Source organism: Pinus tabuliformis, chromosome 2_2 (assembly GCF_031772625.1).
Source record: "Pinus tabuliformis cultivar Carrire ecotype Pingquan chromosome 2_2, CPIR1, whole genome shotgun sequence".
NCBI classification, from domain to species: domain Eukaryota; kingdom Viridiplantae; phylum Streptophyta; class Pinopsida; order Pinales; family Pinaceae; genus Pinus; species Pinus tabuliformis.
Genome location: NC_142300.1, coordinates 427856752 through 427876478, shown reverse-complemented (window position 1 = coordinate 427876478; position 19727 = coordinate 427856752). Strand labels below are relative to the sequence as shown.

Here is a 19727-nt window from a genome sequence, read left to right as displayed (position 1 = left end):
GGAGTTCACATATTAATAAGAATCATCATATATGTCCATTGTCATACTACATTCAAAGTTTGCCTTAAGGCATCTCCAAATATGAACTAGGAAATTTTAAAATACTAAAATAAAAATAGCTAATAGTGAACAATGGTTTCCTCAAGCCATGTAATCAGCGTCCATGTCATCAACATCACTCCGATCTTCAGTTAGCATGCTCTCAAGGTAGGAATCACTCTCATCTTGAGGCTCTTGCTCATCCATAACAACTGGAGGTAGCTCAATGCCATTTAGTTGTATCTACTTGTCCACATACATAACCTCATCTATGTATTGGTCCCATCTCTTGAAAGAACCCTACTTGTACTGACGGTCTTTTCGAGATATGAGATGAAGTGTGTTATGAATGTACACTAAGCTCTTTTCGTTATTTGAGTCCAACTTGTTTCTCTTCACTAAATGGATAAAGACATAAGTACTCCAATTCCTCTCTCAAGATGAAGAACTAGCTACCTGGAATATTAGAGAAAACCCATTAAATTAATTAAAAATTTGAAAATGAAACGAAAATGAACCCAAAAAAAACCCTATTTTGGGGTTCCAAGTACCCAGATGTACCCGTTAAGACAAAAGAAACTAAAATTTTTAAGAAAAAACCGAGATTTTTCATAAAAGAACCTAGTTCTTATGCATTCTTTCTGAAAAGCTCCCGTACTTAGGGACAAGAACCTGAGACCTGAGACAGGTTCGAAAACCCCACGCCGGGTAGGTGGGCCCCCGTGGTTGTGTTTCAATCTTTCCACAGGCAACTCCTTTGACTATGGGATGATTCACCCCTTAGTCTGCAAACCATAGCGAGGACCCAAGGTGTCCGAACATGTATAAAGGCAACCCGCATAGTTTAGTACTCTATCCATTAGATTCCGGCATACATCGTCTAGTGTTGCACCTTTCGGAGGTTAGCTTTTCACAGTAAAACTCTGTCGCCACCTTGACAGTACGCCAACTGCCATCCGCAGGCGGAGGACTTATAGGGCCTCTTTTCTTCCAATTCTATGGCAAAGCAGCGCCTTCCAGTCGAACTTGGGACAAAGCGTTTGGTTGAGGCGTTTCATTTGGAATGATTAAAACACTCTTTCAACTCTGGGATAAAAATAAGTATCATGAAATCAGCTTTTACATGTGGACATATTAATAACAAAGACACGAAAGAATCATTACTTTTGTGGTTAAAATGAAGATGCATGTGCACTATATAGCCTCATTTGGAGTTTGATTTAATAATGTATAATAGTTGTTGGAGCAATGAAATAATGGAGAGAGTATTTTTTAAGTGTATTTTTTAGTTTTTTATGGATTTTCCATTAGAATGGGATGGAAAGATTTTTATTTGTGTTGTTTAAAGTAGTTTTTTAACTACATATATGGATTCAACACCATCAAAAGTCTTAGCAACACTTCTACAGTTCACCTCTTAAACTTGTGATTTCAATAAATCCCTACTATATTTTCGACAAATTAAATTGTAAAATAAACCAAAAAACTTTTCAAAAAATTACACATAAAAAATAACATATCTTATTACTATTCTTAATTTAACAACAAGCCTCATAAAACGCCATATTTTCATTCCCTATTCATAAATCAGACCCGAAAGGAACGTGAAGAATGCCTATACTAAAAGTTAACAAAATTGACATATATTAACATAAACTAAATGAGGAAAACATTTATAACGTATGTCCCGTTTGTATCTAAGAGACTAATACACGAATCATTAGTTTATAGGAAAAAGCTCTGATGTATTGGATGTTTATCAGCCATTAATGAAATCCTTAATTGCTAGATTTATCTTTTCTCATCGTGGGGATATATGGTGAAATTGGCAAATAAGGTGACCCCTACTTTGCTTCCCAGGGACTAATTATATTTACTACTAGCAATACATAGAATTTATGTGACCTCGCGTCTAACACGTAGTTATATACGTTTAGAGTGTTTTAACAATCTGTTTTATGTTTGATTCATCTATATTTTGGAAATTTTTAAGCGGAATTTGATTTACTTATGTATGGACTAGTTAGAGACTATTTTCATTATAATTTTTAAGTTACAATTATATTTTTAATTCTTATTTCAAAATGCCTTATAATATAATTTTCAAATTAAACAGAAAATTGAATTTAAAATATAACTTAATTTTAAAATATTGTCAAAATTTATAATCATGAAATTATTAGAAAACAATTTTACATTTGGAATTATTAAAACACTCCTTCAACCTTCGGATAAAAATAAGTATTATGAAAGAAGCTTTTACATGTGGACATATTAATAACAAAGAGACAAAAGAATCATCACTTTTGCTGTTAAAATGAAGGTGCATGTTCACTATATAGCCTCATTTGGAGCATGATTTAATGCATCATAGTTGTTGGAGCAATGAAATAATGGAAGAGTACTCTTTAAGGGTATTTTTTGGAGTTTTCTCTGGATTTCTGGTTAGAATGGGACGAAATGTTTTTTATTTATGTTCTTTAAATTGGTTTTTTCACTGTTTATATTGATTCAACACCATCAGCAGCCTTAGTAGCACTTGGGCAGTTCAACTCTCAAACTTGTGATTTCAATAAATCCCTATCGTATTTTTGACAAATTACATCGTAAAATAAACCAATTTGTTTTTTCAAAAAATCACACTTAACACAATAATATATCTTATTACTATTCTTAATTTAATTACAAACTTCCTAAAATGCCATATTGTCATTCCCCATTCCTCGTTTTCTAATTGGTAGAAATGAACTTATCAAAATATCTACTTGATTTTGACACTCTAGGAATCATTTTTCATATTAAACACATAAGTTGAACTTTCATTCACAAGTCAAAGGAGCTTTTGGTATAACCATTTTAATGAGGATTTTTTTTTGGTTTTTAAAATATATTTCAAAATTATTTATTTGGATATTTGTTCAATATAATTATACTTTGAGTATGCATTCAACTTTGCTTTGATTGTTTATTAGTTTGTTTTTAACCAAAAAATTATGCCACTTATCCATAGCTTAATATTAAAAACTCATTTTTTGTTATTTCTTATTATTATTTAAATTTATTTATTTGTAAGATGATGAATGGTCTTATTGTGAGCTATTTAGTAACTTTCATTTTTATTAGTTAATTAATTTTTGTTTTTAACTTTTCTCATTCTTTTTTAATTTTCTATTATTTCCATTTTCATAAATTATAGTTTTTCCTCCATCTTTTCAATTTAAAATGATATATATATATATATATATATATATATATATATATATATATATATATATATATATATATATAAACAATATTAGTTAATTATATCTCTTAATTTTTTATAATAACATTCAACAATATATTTTTTTTGTTTTTTGGTAATGATATTCAACAACACAACATTTTAGCTTAGTTTAATTAAGTTATATTTAAGCTAAGCAACAAATAGTAATTAGTATATAGCTACTAACTATTAACTTTTGTTTTAATATCTTTTAAATTTAAATTACAATATCTTATTTTTTTTAATGCTAAAATTTTCAATATTTTTATTTCTAAAATTTCTAAAATATTTTATAAATTTAAACTTATTAAAAATTATTAATTTATTTTATTTTATATACATGAATGGATGTGTGATTTTAAGTTTTGTTATAAATATAAAAAACCTAATTTAATATTATTTAATTAATAAATATTTAATTAATACATATAATATATTTTGTTGATGTTGATGCATGATTTAAAATTTCAATTCAAATCTCCTCATGCAAACCTATTGCCAAAAACACATGTTAAGCATCATAACTCCACATTACACAACACACCATGAGAAACATAAAAAGATTGTGGTTTATTCATCTCTAAGGGATTGTAACCATAGAATCCATTGTGGGATTTTATACATTTAGTATTGTATGTATACATTTAATATGAATTAAATAATTTTGAGTGAGTATTTTTCCATCACTAATTTATTTTTATATTTTTGAATAGTATTTGTATAGAAATCTTATTAATATTATCAATATAATGAAAGTAAGTTGATATATACATAATATTAATAAGAATATAAGTCTTCAATATAAATATAATTTAACATGCATTAATTTGAGGGGATACTTTAAGAATAATAAAGGAAAAATATTTCAATTTTAATAGGTAAAGCATAAAATTTTTACTAGATGTTGACTTATTATATTTATATTGTTGTATTAGTAAGTTAGTTAGAATTTTCAATTGTGTTTTTTTATTTTAATTGTATAGTTTGTCTCATATATATGATCATCTGGTATTACCTTTTCCTTTTAAATTGGAGTATGTTCATTAAATTTTTATAATTTTTAAGAAATTTAGATTGTTATATTTGGTCTATAACCCTATGATCCTAGTGTTTTCCTCAGCCAATTAAGATATCATGGTTTTTATTTATACTTGGAAGTTTTTAATAATGAAATTTTGAGTAGACCGCGGAGTAGCAAACTACCCATGATAAATATTTCAAGTTTTGGTTTATTATAATTTTGGTTAGATATCCTATGGAAGTTAGGGCTTATGACTAATCCTCACATAATCCTAAAATGAATTATCATTTTACTTTTTCAATAACCTATTTCTAGAAATTCTTTAATAATATTTTGTGGAAACTGAGGAAAAATATCATATTTTAGGTGGTTAAATTTTAGATGTTGGTTCATTATGATTTTGTAGGTACAATCTATGTAATATAGGTTTAAGAAAGGCTTAAGATAGGTTTATAATTAACCATGAAAGAAAATCTAAAAGAGTCATCTTGTAATTTCTAGCTATATTATTTTTTTTTATGAGTATTTAGATTATGAAATTTTCATAATATTGTAGAGACATAGCAAGTTACATATAAATATGTTTTCATCTCTTAGCTCATCATATTTTTTGAGATATATCTTGTGTAATTTAGGGTTATATATTGTGAGATATATCTTGTGGAATTTAGGGATTTGACTAATCTTGAAAGCTTAATCAAGCCATTTTGGAACTTTTTCAATAACATCATTTTTAACTAAGTTTCATACAATTAAATTTTTAAGAGTTCAAGAAATCATATTAGAGTATTAGAGGGTATAAATGAAGCATAATTGTTCAAATTTTAGAGATATATAATGACAAAGGCTAACCATCAAAACAATCTCCTAATTAAGGTTTTAAATGTGCACAACTTAGAATTGGCATAGATTTTGATTGGAAAATCCATTTTCAGGTGACTAAACATTGTGATAAAGAGGAGTACTATTATTATTTGAAAATGGTTATAAAAAAAATACCATAACTCATAAAAACTCAAACATGACATCCAAAGAATGTGAAGTGTCAAAATATAAATTCTCCGAATTGAAGAACCAAGTTGATGATATGACTTGCTTTTAGGAAGTACTTAAAAACGAAATGGGAAGTAATATGGAGGAAATTAAAAATAATATATATAAGGATATGGATGAAAATAGGGAATAAGTAAAATCCATGAAGGATGCAATACCTAAATCCATCAAGGAATAAAAGCAACATCTTGTGAATTACATGGAAATATTCTCTCAAAAACTACATGTTAAAAGGAATATGGAGATCTAAGAAAATCATTAAAATAATGAGAGCAATTGAGTTGGGAATCAATCACATAAGGAGAGTATTTTGTCACAATATAGAGCAAAAATGCTAAATTATAAAATTATGATCAATCAACACTCCAAGATATGTGGCATCAAGGGTTCAATTTGGCAGCAGGAAACTACTTCATTGCTAACGGTGATATGAGGATGTTTGATGGTATGGATCCTATAACATCTATATCCTAGATGAAACAATGAATTGATCTACACCAAGTGTTAAATTTACAAGAGGTAATAGTTTCATCGTTGTATTTAGAACAAGATCAATTTGTATCGTATCAATGGCTTTATAAAAGAAAAAATAATTATATTGTATATTTGTTAGTTTTTATAGAGGAATTGATAACATAGTATAAAAATGAAGAGAAATGCACTCTTTATCCAATTGGTAAATCTACAAAGAAGAGATCCAATTACAGAGCACATTAAACAATCTGGAAAGTTAAGTCTTGTAGTAAAGAACTTTCCAAAGGATAATTTGTTATACCTTTTTATGGGAACTTTAAAGTAAAGCCACCAGCTTGAACTGCATCACTTTTGAACCTAAATCCCCAGAGCAAGCTTTAATTATGGAAATTTAAGTAAACAAATGCATACTAGAAGAGTCATCATTGATAACTATAAAGAACATAATATTCCTTTTCCTATCCTCACTTAAATGGCAAGGTTAATACTTTAGAAAATGCACAAAAAAAGAAGAAAGTGCTTATGTTTTGACTATGTGTCAAGGAATATATTAAGGGGATTAAATATAGTGAGAATAAATTACTATACATAAAACTTGAAGAGGAAGAAGAACAAGAATTGGAACTGTCATAAGAAGTAGAGCTAGAAGAGACTACTCTAGAACAATATCTTCTATTTCATTATCTAGCATCACTACTCCACAAGCTCTCCAATTAGGATGATTGTCAACAATAAAATGGTAATGATGTTGATTGATTTAGGCAGTACCCATATCTTGATCAATTATGAATTACAAAACTTTTCGAATGCTTTATTATTCTAGCGTCATAATTTCAAGTAATGATTGCAAATGGTGGTGCCATACATTAGTTATAGAAGTTGCATAATATTATGATTCATATAGGGGAGTATTTATTAGCTAGTCTCGTGACTACAATCCAAATGAGTGGTACTAATTTTGTATTCAACGTCTAATTGTTACAATCATTATGAAAAGTGATGCTTTTTTTCATTATACCATCATGAGTTTTTCCTTGGAAAGAAACAAATTTGAAATTGAAGGTATTGAAGGGAAACCCTCTATAGTGGTAAGATCTAATAAAAACTACTCAGAAAAGGACACCATTGTTTAATTGTACAAATATGCTCACTAAATGTTGAAACATATATATACTCTTATCTAATGGATATTTAAAAACTATAAAAAATAATTCCAAACTATTTGAAGAGATGTCTAAGGGTCGTCTACCCACTCAAGATCATGACGATGCTATTTGTTTGCAACCTAGAAGTGTACCACCTAACATTAGGCCTTACAGGAATCCATCTGCATAGAAAGGTGAAATTTAGCATGTTCACTGAATAAATGTTAGAGACAGACATCATTTAACCAAGCCAAAATGCTTTCTCTTCATTAGTGTGTATGGTTGTAAAAAAGGATGGCTCATGGCATACATTTCTAGATTATAAAGAATTGACAACATGACCATAAAAGATAAGTTTCCTATTGAAACTATCAATGATCAATTATTATATGAATTACATGGATTGTTTCTCTATACTTATTTGAAATTATATTAATATCATTAAATTAGAATGAGACAAGAAGAAGTTACCAAAACAACCTTCAAAACATGTTAAGATAATTATGAGTTTTTTGTTATGTCATTTGGACTCACTGATGCACCTTGAAAATTTCAAACCTTGATGAATTCCATTTCGAAAACCTCACCTAGAAAATTTGTGTTGGGGTCTTCTGATGACATACTAATCTATAGAAAATATCAAGAGCATCTACAACATGTTGACAGAGTCTTTTAAAAATATTGGAACATATAACTATATGAAAATTCTTTCATGTGTTCCTTTAGGGTTGGATTGGAATACTTGTGTCATATTTCACTTCATGAAGGTATCAAAGTGGTATTTCATAAAAATAAAATTTATAATGCAATGGTCAATCCTCAAAATCTTGAAGAAACTTATAGGATTTTTAGGATTGATGGGACATTTACCACAAGTTTGTTAAGAATTATGGTGAAATAACATCACCTCTAAAATCCTTGTTAAATAAGGAATAATTGTCTTTGACCGAAGAAGCAACCAAAACAAACTTATAGGATTTTTAGGATTGATGGGACATTTACCATAAGTTTGTTAAGAATTATGGTGAAATAACATCACCTCTTAAATCATTGTTAAAGAAGGAATAATTTTCTTTGACCAAAGAAGCAACCAAAATCTTTCAAAAACTTAAGAAGGCTATGTATGCAACTCTTTTTCTTGCCACACTTTAGAAAAACCTTTTTTGGGGAGTGAAATGCATCAAGCCATGTAATTGGTGCAATTTTAAAGTGAGAAGGAAGACCCCTTTCCTTGAAAGCAACAAAATTAAAGGGAAGATGGAAGCCATTATAAAATGGTTGAATTAGTGAATGAAAGATCTCTCCATAAACTCATAAAAATATTATAAAAACACTTAGAAGGTGATGATTAAAAGTAGCTATTATAGAAAAGTTGATGATATAAGAGAAAAAATTTCCTATTACGAGAATGGATTGTAAACTACAATGAGAAGGTTCCCATGCAAAATTAGAAAATGGGCATAATGTCAATAAACTTATGTAAAATTATAAGTAGAGATGTATATTCAAGGGGAGTAAGCCATTAGTAACATGTTTAACATACATGAGACTTGGATCTCAGATGAGTAGAACAGTCATAATTATCATGGAAAGATCCTTGTATTGTTTTCAAAATGGGAATTAGGAATGAATGTTGTAGGTACTAGGGTTTTGCTAAATTTCTTTAGACTATAAACTCTAAACATAAGAAAACACACTCATTTTCAAATAAATATATATGAAAAAAATCTACAAGAAAAATAGAAATTTAATTACATACTATTTATACTTTTGAATTTATTTATACCAATGTATAGTAAAGATTGGAATTTCTATTTGAAATCTTTTCAGTTTAACTAAATAGGTAAAATAATACCCATGATATTACTCAACTTGGGGGATCATCATTAAGATAAATTATAAGAACTAAACCATTCACATGGTTGTTGAAAAAAAATTGTTTTTCCTAGAATCTTCCAGTAACCATCAATAAGGGTTGTAAACAATTTATTAAGATTATCTAATAGAGAATCATAATAAGACTATAAATATTATAAAAAAAATCTCTATAATTTTGGTAAAAAAATATCATTTAAATTAACTTATTTTTTAATGAATATTTTTAAATATAATGTTTATAAAAAGTAGTTTCAAATTTAAATTTAGATATTAATTATAAAAAATGAAAATTTTGATTTTTAGAAATGAAATATTTAATAAAAGGCCTTCAAAATTTTGTTTGAAAATATGTCCATGTAAGCCAAAAAAAAAAAAAAATCCTAAATTTAAAGTATAATTTATTCGAAATTTAAAAGTTATAGATCAATCTTTTTTAAATAATTTCAAAAGAATCTAATTTTTTTTAATAAAATTAAAGTAATTTGTTAGATCATCTATCTAAAATATATTTCAATAATTTAAATAATAATATGATCTAAAAATCAATGATTGAATATAATAATTATAAATATTTTTATACTTAATATTAATTTTTTAATAATATAATTTACTATCATGAAAATTTTGATTTTTATGATGTATATGTATATATATATATATATAAAATCCATATTTTAAATTCAACTTTCATATAACAATTAAAATAATTTTAGATAAATAAATCACTAGAAAAATCCAACCATATTAGAAATGTTACTTTATGTAGAAACTTATGACAAAATATTATCTTAAAATTTATATATATATAAACTTATATGATTATGATACTAGGAAATTAATTATTTAATAATTGTCATATGACTAATATAATTATATAAAATATAAACATAATTTTTTTTATTAAAATGTATTTCTAAAAAATTTAGTTATGATACTAAGAAACCAAATATTTCTTAAATGCTAAAAAATATGATTAGATATAATTATTGGTCTTTTATAACTAATTTATGTATATGTTAAGATAGTTGAATTTTATTTATATCTAAATTATAGATATCTAATTGATTATTTAAATATTAAAAAGCCTAAAAATGTATATGAAAAAAATAAAAAAATTTAATTAAAATAATTTATATAATAATTTGGTGATCGTTCAATTGGTTAATCTAAAAAATGTGAAATGTTTAAATCTCTTTGCTATAACCCGACTTAATGGAAAGAATCCGGCCTAAGGGAAAGAGGAAATAAAGTTACTGATAGTTACCGACATAGACTTATTGATAGTTACCTATAAAGCGGCCTGAGGAAAAGACGGCCTAAGAAAAAGAGGAAATAGACCCACTGATAGTTACCTGTCAAGCAATCTACTAGGTTCTTTGGTTCAAAGGAAAAGAAAAACAAACAATTCACATAATGACCAATACAGGTTTGAGTTGTTAATGATGTACAGGTTTGAGTTTCTTCCTCAAAGTACAGGTTTGAGTTGTTTATGAAGTGAGAATGATTATTTATATGTATCTATAAATACTAATAATAATAGTGTGATTGAAAGTGATAAAGTTCTACAAAGAGTGAATGCGGGGGCGCGACCGAGGTTCTAGGGTTCAACAAAAAGAGCGACAGAGGGTAACAGGTAACCATGGAGGCACAGGGAGGAGGGATATCCACTCCCTCCTACAGTAATGTGGTTTCAAACAGAGGAAGAACAGGGAATAAGAACAAGCCTCCACAATCCTTGGAGGTCAAGACAAAAAACGCTGAAACTCAAAAGGCGGAAGGTAGCAAAACCCATGCAGAACAAGGGACCCACGAGGAAGACTGACAAGAGGAGAAAGCGAAAGACAGAGGTTAGGGAACAGAAAATAGAACCAAGATGGGCCTTGTAAACCCAAGACCATAACCAAACCGAGGGTTATATTGAATGATCCAGCTCTGCAATAGCACAAGGATCACATGGCAAACTATTCCATTATATGCAAGTTTATCAGAATCTGGCCATCAGAGAAAGCATTATACACTTGGATAAAATACAACTGGAAATCAAAGGGGGAGTTGAATATAAATCTTGGATCCAAAGGTTTTTTTACATTAGTGTTCACGAACATGGAGGACAGAGACAAGATTTTTGAAGGAGGACCATACTTCTTTGCAGTTGTTGGTCTGTATATGTGGCCTTGGATGATGAACTTTGTGCTAGAACAAGAAACCTTCACTTCGGTACTGGTATGGATTAGACTCTACTCCTTACCTATACATTACTGGATGCCAGAGTCTTTAAAATATATAGGCAATAAATTAGGTCATTTCTTAAAGATTTCAAAGGCAACTCTGTGAGGAAAATATACCTCCTATGCCCGTATATGTGTGAAGATGGACCTATCAGGAGCCCTTCCAGATGAGGTCATTCTAGAAATCTATGACGATGAATGGGTTCAAATAGTTGACTATGAGCATATCCCGTTTAGATGTCACAAATGTCATGAGCATGGGCACCTATCTAAAGATTGTCCTCTTAATAAAAGGGCGGAATACCTAAACACCAACAAAGGGAAAGATCAGACAGGTTTCACCAAAGTAGGAGGAAAAGGAAAAGGAGGGGGAAGGAAGACACAGAAGAACCCTACTGAGAATGATAACAAAACAAGAAGTTACAACATTTTTGAGACCTTAGGAGAAAAAGAAGTAGATGGAGGTGATCAAAATAGTACAGAAAATCAGGCAGCAAGGGGGCAAAGGAAAAGAGACCAGCATGGAGTTCACACAGGAACAGAATGAACACATGATGGACCCTTTGAGTACCATGGAAATAGAAAAATACCATGAAATGAATCAAAGTGAAAGTGGCACAGAGGACCAAGACTTACAGGAGATCTTAGAAAGGGAGAACCTAGAGCTGGAAAAGTTTCTCGAACAAGGAGGAAACCTGGGAATAAACTCCATACCTCAGGAGGATGTTGACAAGGTACAACAAATATCCCTTAACAAGGCACATCAACAGCTGCAAGAGTCAAAAGAGGACATGGTAACCAGGAAAGTAAAGGGACTACCTCAATAGGATTAATAACAGGAAAATTAATAAAAAACCCAGGTAAGAAGAGGGGAAGGAAAAGACAGAAAGAACTGCTACTGGAATGTGTAAAACTCATGATTGACTCAGGAAGAATGAAAGACCTTTCCAATCACTCCTTTAAAACCCCACCTCAATGAAAATCACAACCTGGAACATTAGAGGACTAGGGAGTGGAAGAAAACAGAGGAATCTAGGTAATAGGATCAGAGAGGAAAAATTTGACATAGTGTCCATTCAGGAAACAAAATGCTTAGTGGAGAAGATCAGAGAAAAACATAGCAAATGGTTAAATAGATATGAATACCTTGAGGTTAAGGCAAATAAATCTGCTGGTGGAATTCTCACTCTATGGGATCCATAGAAATTTGGTGTGATTGATGCGGAGGCGTCCAGACACCACCTTTCTTTGATTATCTAACTGATGGGTGACAAGAAATGTTACATGATCACTAATGTCTATGGTCCTCAGCCAACAAAGGACAAACTTCGACTCCTCACAACACTGGAGGATATGAAGAAGAGATACCCAGCTCTACCCTGGATTCTAGGAGGCGATTTTAACATGATAAAATCACTCACGGAGAAGAAAGGAGGAACTAGAACACTTGGTAGGGATTTAGTTTCCTTCCAGAACTTCCTTACCAATATGAAATTGGTAGATATGGAAACTAGCAATGGAATCTTCACTTGGAATAACAAAAGGGGGGGCTCAACCCAAGTAGCCTCAAAATTAGATAGATTTATTATCTCAGAGGAACTTCTTCTCATGGGAAGTAGCATGACTGCGCTCATTTTACCTTTTGGAGGTTCAGATCACTGGCCCATTCAATTGGAAGCTTCTATATTTGGTAAACCGAGGAACAACTCCTTCAGGTTTGAAAACGCTTGGCTCACACATTCAGATTTCCTCACAAACATTGAAAAATGGTGGAAGGAAGAGCTACACCTTCAAGGTACAAAGATGTTCCTTCTACACTACAGGCTCAAACACATTAAAGACAGACTCAAAGAGTGGAATAAAAAGGAATTTGACAATATCTTCAAAGCTAAAGGAGAAGTGGAAAAGAAACTAAAGGAAATAAACCAAATTCTTATCACAAAAGACTATATAGATGAAAGGAAAGAGATGGCAGAGTCACTTCAGAATGAATGGGAAAACAGATGTCTACAAGAGGAAATATTCTGGAGATAGAAATCAAGAGTACAATGGATTAAAGAAGGGGAGAGAAACACCAAATTCTTTCACAGATCCACCATAGCTCACAGAAACAATAATAGAATTGTGAAACTTACATATCAGCATGGGATAGAAAGAAACACTCATGAGGAGATGGAAGAGGTCCTAGTCCAACATTTTCAAAGAATTGCTAAGGAAACCACGGTAGATAGATATCAGTTTACAAAAAGATTTACTCAGTACATTCATAAATTGGTATCTATAGAAGATAACTACAATCTCAACAGACCAGTAACAGAGGAAGAGATTGAGGAAGTCATTACAGAGATGCACAATGGGAAAGCACCAGGCCGGGATGGCTTCAATGTGGAATTTTTCAAAACATGTTGGAGGATAGTAAAACATGATATTCTGGAGGTAGTGGAAGACTCTCGAAGATTTAAAACTGTCTTGAAGGTGCTCAGTGAATCTTTCATAGCCTTAATCCCCAAACAGGGAAAGGCCACCTCTCCAGACAGATTTATACCTATAGCAGTATGCAATGTGGTGTACAAAATAATATCCAAAGTAACTGCCAACCATCTCAAACCACTCCTCCCTACCCTAGTGTCAGAGGAGCAAATGGGTTATGTGGAAGGAAGACAAATTCTTAATAACATTATTCAAGCACATGAAGTGGTTCATTCACTCATTACCAATAAACAGGCAGGGATGATAATTCAGTTGGACATAGAAAAGGCCTATGATAAACTTAGTTGGTCGTACATAAGAGCAATACTCAAAGCCTATGGCTTTGATTACAATTGGATTAAGTGGGTCATGGCACTAGTTTCCACTGCCAGCTGTTCAATTCTTCTCAATGGCTCTCCCTCCAAAACCTTTAAGCCTACCAGAGGTCTCATGCAAGGTGATCCTCTTTCTCCTTTCCTTTTCATTCTAATGATGGAAGGGTTAGGGAGAGAAATCAGAGCTGCGAAGGAGGAAGGGGGAATTCAGGGTCTGAGACTCACTCAAGGTGGGGACTCGGTGACACATCAACAATTTGTGGATGATACTATGCTTCAAGGCACACCCACAATCAATGAAGCCAAAGATTTTAAGCAGATTCTGAGTGAGTTTGCTATGGAAGCGGGCACAGAGGTAAGTCTTACTAAATCAAAGTTTTTCTTTTTCAACATGGATATTTCGATTCAAAGAAATCTTTCCAAAATTTTGGGCTTTCAAAGAGAGTCATTTCCCTCGATGTACCTAGGAGTTCCCCTCACTAACAAACCGTTACACAAGGAAATCTGGGAGCCTGTTCTAAATAAGCTAAAAGATAAGATTAGCAAATGGAAAAATAGAGCCCTAAATCTAGCAGGGAGGCTGATTCTAACTAAGGATATCCTCCAAACCATCCCTATCTATATGCTATCAGCCATTCCGACACCAACTGGGGTAATTACTAAAATAAGAAACACTCAGAGAGACTTTCTCTGGGGGAAAGGTGAAGAAAAGAAGAAATGGGCCCTAGTGGCATGGGATAGGTTATGCAAACCAAAATCCCATGGTGGCTTGGGTGTTCATGACCCAGGAATTCTTAACAGAGTTCTAGGAGCTAAAGTCTGGTGGAGATGGCTAAAGGAAATACAAGCCCCATGGGCAAAACTATGGAAGCAAAAGTATGCAAGGGATTGGCAGGAGATGACCCTCATAAGAATGACAGGACAAGTAAAAGGTTCACCAATTTGGAATAGGGCGTGGGAGAACAGGGCCCTAGTCCAAAAACGTAGTTTCTGGGAGATCAAAAACGGAAATCTGGCCTGGTTCTGGGAGGATAGTTGGCAGCAGGAGGACAATCTCCTTAGTGAAGAATTAGCAAACATTCAAACAGATACCATCAACAAGGGATTAAGGAGGGTAAGTGACTATTGGGATCAATCAAGGAACAATGGGAAATGGCGAATATGGAAACTTCCAATTTATAGTGAAATGGGCATGATTAAGACTCAAGCTATAGCCCTCAATGGTCTTTTGGTAAAAAGGAAAATCTTAACCTCAAACTTGGATGATCAACTAAGATGGGGAAAGAACAAGGCAGGTCTCTTCACCCTTAAGGAGGCCGAAAGGATAGACACAGGGCTTAGCTTTCTAAACATTGATAAGACGTGGAAAGAACTCTGGGATAATCCTCATTGGATGAAAGTCAAACTGTTCAAGTGGCTGGTTCAACAGGGCAAGATTCTGACATGGGCATGTAAATGACATCATTTCTACACTGAAAAACTAGCAGATTTTTTTTTCGGATAATGAGATAATAAACTCTGCTTGGGCGTTGACCCTAGGGTTCTTAATCTGGAATGTTTGGAAGGAGCGCAATAACAGGATTTTCAAGGATAAGGCGAGCCCAGTGAGCAACATCCTAAAGATAATCCTTAAGCAACTCAAAGAGACTGTTCACATCCTAGGAGGTGTCAATACAAGAAAACTCATAGGACAAAGAGAGGCCAGAATCCTAGAGAAGTTAGAGCTTAAGGTGCATCTCCCATGGTGTTCTATGCAGATCAACAAGAATACCTCAGCTAAAAAGGCTTTCTGGCAACCCCCTTCACAAGTTTTTTTAAAATTTAACATAGATGGAGCCTCAAAAGGAAATCCATGAGAAGTAGGTTATGGAGGGATCATGAGGGATGAGGAAGGAAACATACAGATCATCTTCCATAGTTATCTAGGAAAAGCAGCCAACAATATGGCTGAGCTCATGGCGATGGAATATGCTTGGAAATACTGCTCAAGCACAACATACATAATGTCATCATTGAGGCTGAATCAGAATTAGTCATTAATTCGGTGAAGAGGATAAACGCTGGTGCAGCACCAGAGAAAATCTCAGGACACTGACGGCTTCTGTAAGTCTACCAAAGAATCCAATCCCACCTAATAGTTCTAAGAACTCTTAGGTTGGTGCATGTCTGTAGGGAAGGCAACAAAGTAGTAGACTAGCTGGCTAGTGAGGGGGTTCGAAACAAGCATATCAACTTGTGCTGCTGGTGGGAGGAGGTAACAGATGATAGGATGAAGGAGGAATGCTCATCTCAGGCCCTCATTGACAGACAACAGTATCAGAACAAGTCAAGAGACATAATTTTACTTCATGTCAACGAAGAATAAATTCAAATCAGATAGTTTATCAGAGGATATGCACGGTCGGTTGTCTAAGGGTGCTTCTGGAAGTAGGAACAAAGGTAGAAATTGAGACAGAAGATATCTGCTCAAAGGGAGAAGCGATGAGAGAATGTGCTACCAAGATGAATGCCACAGAGCGCCAACACCAATCCTAAGGCATTCCATGCAGGAGGCCACCCTTCTGGATATGTCTTCCTCGTGCAAAGCGTTGGAGGTCAAAGGAAAATAAAACCGGGGTCAAAAACTGCTCGAGATTTACCACCTGCATTGAGCGCCCTCTGACCCGGGAGTGGTTTTCTCGGAGGACAAGTGATGCCATTTAGCAAGCGATGCGTGGTGGTGGATGAAAAGTGATTACCACCTTCATCGCTGGGTAATCTGCGAGCGGATGTGTGGTCAGATTGGGATTGTGGCCGTCAGATATGGAGGGGGAGGATCAACGGCCACCTTTTGGCGTGCAAGTTGGGGGGCCCGAAAGGATAAAACTACTAATGGTTTACCACCTTCATCGGGCGCCATCCAAAGCAAAGACGATTTTTATGAAAAGCCAGCGATTCCACTTAAGAAGCAACACGTGGCGGAGGACGAGAAAAGCAAACCGCCTTCATCGCGTGGTATTCAGTGGGCTTTCAAGCAGTGCGATATGGACACCAGCCATTGGATCAGAAGGAAAGATCAACGGTCAACATTGATCGAGCAGTTTAAGGGATTTTTAAGCGGGCTTCACCTTCACGGGTGATGAATTTTTGATCGTCGAATAGGAAGGAGACAGATCAACGGTGGGTTTTGGGGGGCAGACTTTGGTTCCACTTGCCCACTTTCTGTTCCACGGCAGTCTAGGCATGGTTACTATTTGACTAATGGAGGGTTTTATGGGTACTTTGGGTAATCTCCCTCTCCCTTTGTGGGAGATTGCGCCTCTGGGCGTCTATTGTAACCTGTGTAAATCATTTTTTAACTAAGTTAATAAAAGGACCATCTGTTACTTTATCAAAAAAAATATAATAGTGTGATTGGAGTTTAATTTATTAGATAAGAACAGTAAAATACATTTACATTATTGTATAGTATCATAAATCAACTTGAAAACATATGTAACGTATTTATAAGGTGTAATAACGAAAATATACAAGGCATATTGACGATTTAAAAAAATCAGAAGTTGGATTTTCTTTTGACACTGCAGACACACCGACAATGTTCTCGGAGTAACCTGTAGGCTAAGAATCAAAATGTATATATATTAAACATCATAACAGTTACAAGTTGACTGTTATTAGCGAAAAAAATGTCCCATTACAAGGCGGGAAAGATGTCCTATTATCAGATACTGTGCATCACCAAACAAGAGTGTGATGGACACCAAAATTTCCTAAAATGTCAAGTTAATGTCCTCGATATAATCACATCATTTCAACCATCCAATATAATTAAATCATGGCTGCGAATATCCCTGGTTAGAAATACCACCGGGATCTGAGTTTTCTTCACACCGAGAGAGTCACAAACCTTGTGAAACTCGCCGAACCGTTCCCTTTCTGTACCAGTCGCAGAAGATCAAGTGAATTACAATGGTTGTGTTTTAGACAGAAGTGTTGACTTTCTGCTAGTAAGAGCGCTTCAGTGTTGAAGCTACAGACCGAGCCCAGAGCTTGAGATGTTCTTTCATATCCACATCTGCTGTATTTCGGTTTGGCAGTTCCCAGTTTTCCAAAGGCGATTCCTGAAACCCTAAATTCTTGGTCGGATGATCGCTTAATCGCTTCAATCCAGGAAGAAGACTCAGTAGTTGCGGGGTCAACTGGTCCTTTCTGAACTCGAAGCCAAGCTCCATAAGACCTTTTAGCTCTTGTAATTCTAGATCGACTCTACTTCTGGGGCCTCCTTTTCTCCCCTTCTGCGTCAGCCGCTTGCGACTTGAAACAGTCTCTAACTTTGCCAGACAATTTGGTTGAGGCATGTCGAGGCACATGTATTCGGCTGAGGACTTTCCTTGTCTTCTCTCAAGAAGCGAAGCAGGGCGCTGCCCTGTAATACGAAGTGCTGAATCGCTCATGGTAGGATTTCGTCGATTTAGTGCTGAATCGCTAAACGAGAGGAGCGTCGCGTTTCTTCCCAGACCAAACAGGAGTAGTAGATGAAACTTTATAGGGAGTGGATACATGCGGGCCAATGCCTACCATATCAAGAAGTGTCAACTAAAATATGCAGAAGTAATGTGAAAAGAACACGGCTGTTGTCGTGCTCCGGGTTAATCTTGTGGTTAACGTGGAGTTTAGGTGGACTTCATAATTTAGAAGTTTCTAATCTTTCGTTCGGTCGGTCACCCGAAAGACCATTTGCTGTAGCCCGAGTGACCTACGGTTTTACTGTTAAATTGATTGTAGAAGTTTCTAATCTTTCGTTTGGTCGGTCACCCGAAAGACCATTTGCTGTAGCCCGAGTGACCTACGGTTTTACTGTTAAATTGATTGTATTTATGCGTCTAACATTGATAAACTGTTATTAATATGTGTGGAGCTATAGTTCTATGTATTACATAGAGTAGTATATACTAATAGTTGGATTTAACCAAGTATCAAATTACATGGTCTTTTTTCAAAATTGCTATGTTATCAAATTACATGGTCTTTTTTCAAAATTGCTATGTTTAATATATATTAAGATTGAAAATTTATGTGTTTTGCTAACTTTTTTGTTTTGAATATTAAAATATTTTATCTTACATATCAATTGTGTTGTTAAAATATATTATACTTTTAATTTCACCATAAATACTATTCAACAAAATAGAATTATAAATAAAAATATAAGATTTGTATAAGATTAAATATATGTAATAATAAATATATGTAATAATGTGTTTTATTACAAAATTAGTATAAAAAAGACTCAAATTATATATCATCATTGTTTAAACATTTTACAGCTCAGGTTAGTTAAATCTATTAATTATAATGTATTTTGAAAATGAACAATCAATCTTAATTTTCCACATGATGAGTTAGTTTGAAAGAAGATTTTATAGATAATAAAACAAGTTTGAACTTATACAAGACATGTATTTTGAAAATATCATATATTTTCGATAAGTAAAAAAGATAGTGTCCCATAAGTCCCCTCAAGACCCAAACCTACTTGCATTCTAATCCACATATAAATGCATTGAATGCTCATAGCCATGGAAACCAAACAATTGATACTTCAATATCCAACCACGAAATAACTATAAAAGCATCTATTTTATAAACCAAGATCTATCAACAACATGATAATACTAAAGAAACTACATACAAACTCTCAATATCAAATAGAAAATAAGTATTTCACCAAAGGAAACAAGAAAATTTAATTCTATTATTTTTATAGGCAACTAAAAAAACCCTTCATTTTGATTGCTCTGTCCTCTAAATTAATGTTTTATATAACATAGGGATGAC

At 33.1% G+C, this 19727-nt stretch overlaps 1 protein-coding gene across 1 annotated transcript; it reads right to left on the bottom strand.

Annotated features, from left to right (window-relative positions):
* Positions 1 to 17512: 17512 nt before the first annotated feature.
* Positions 17513 to 18390, bottom strand: LOC149193095 (uncharacterized). The gene has a single exon (XM_089406543.1). It carries the CDS (start codon positions 18341 to 18343, stop codon positions 17894 to 17896), a length of 450 nt encoding a protein of 149 aa, XP_089262669.1. The 5' UTR covers positions 18344 to 18390; the 3' UTR covers positions 17513 to 17893.
* Positions 18391 to 19727: the final 1337 nt, after the last annotated feature.

Bases quoted from the DNA above. Each gene is read 5' to 3' on its own strand.
- LOC149193095 (XM_089406543.1), bottom strand. From the start codon at position 18,343: ATGAGCGATTCAGCACTTCGTATTACAGGGCAGCGCCCTGCTTCGCTT.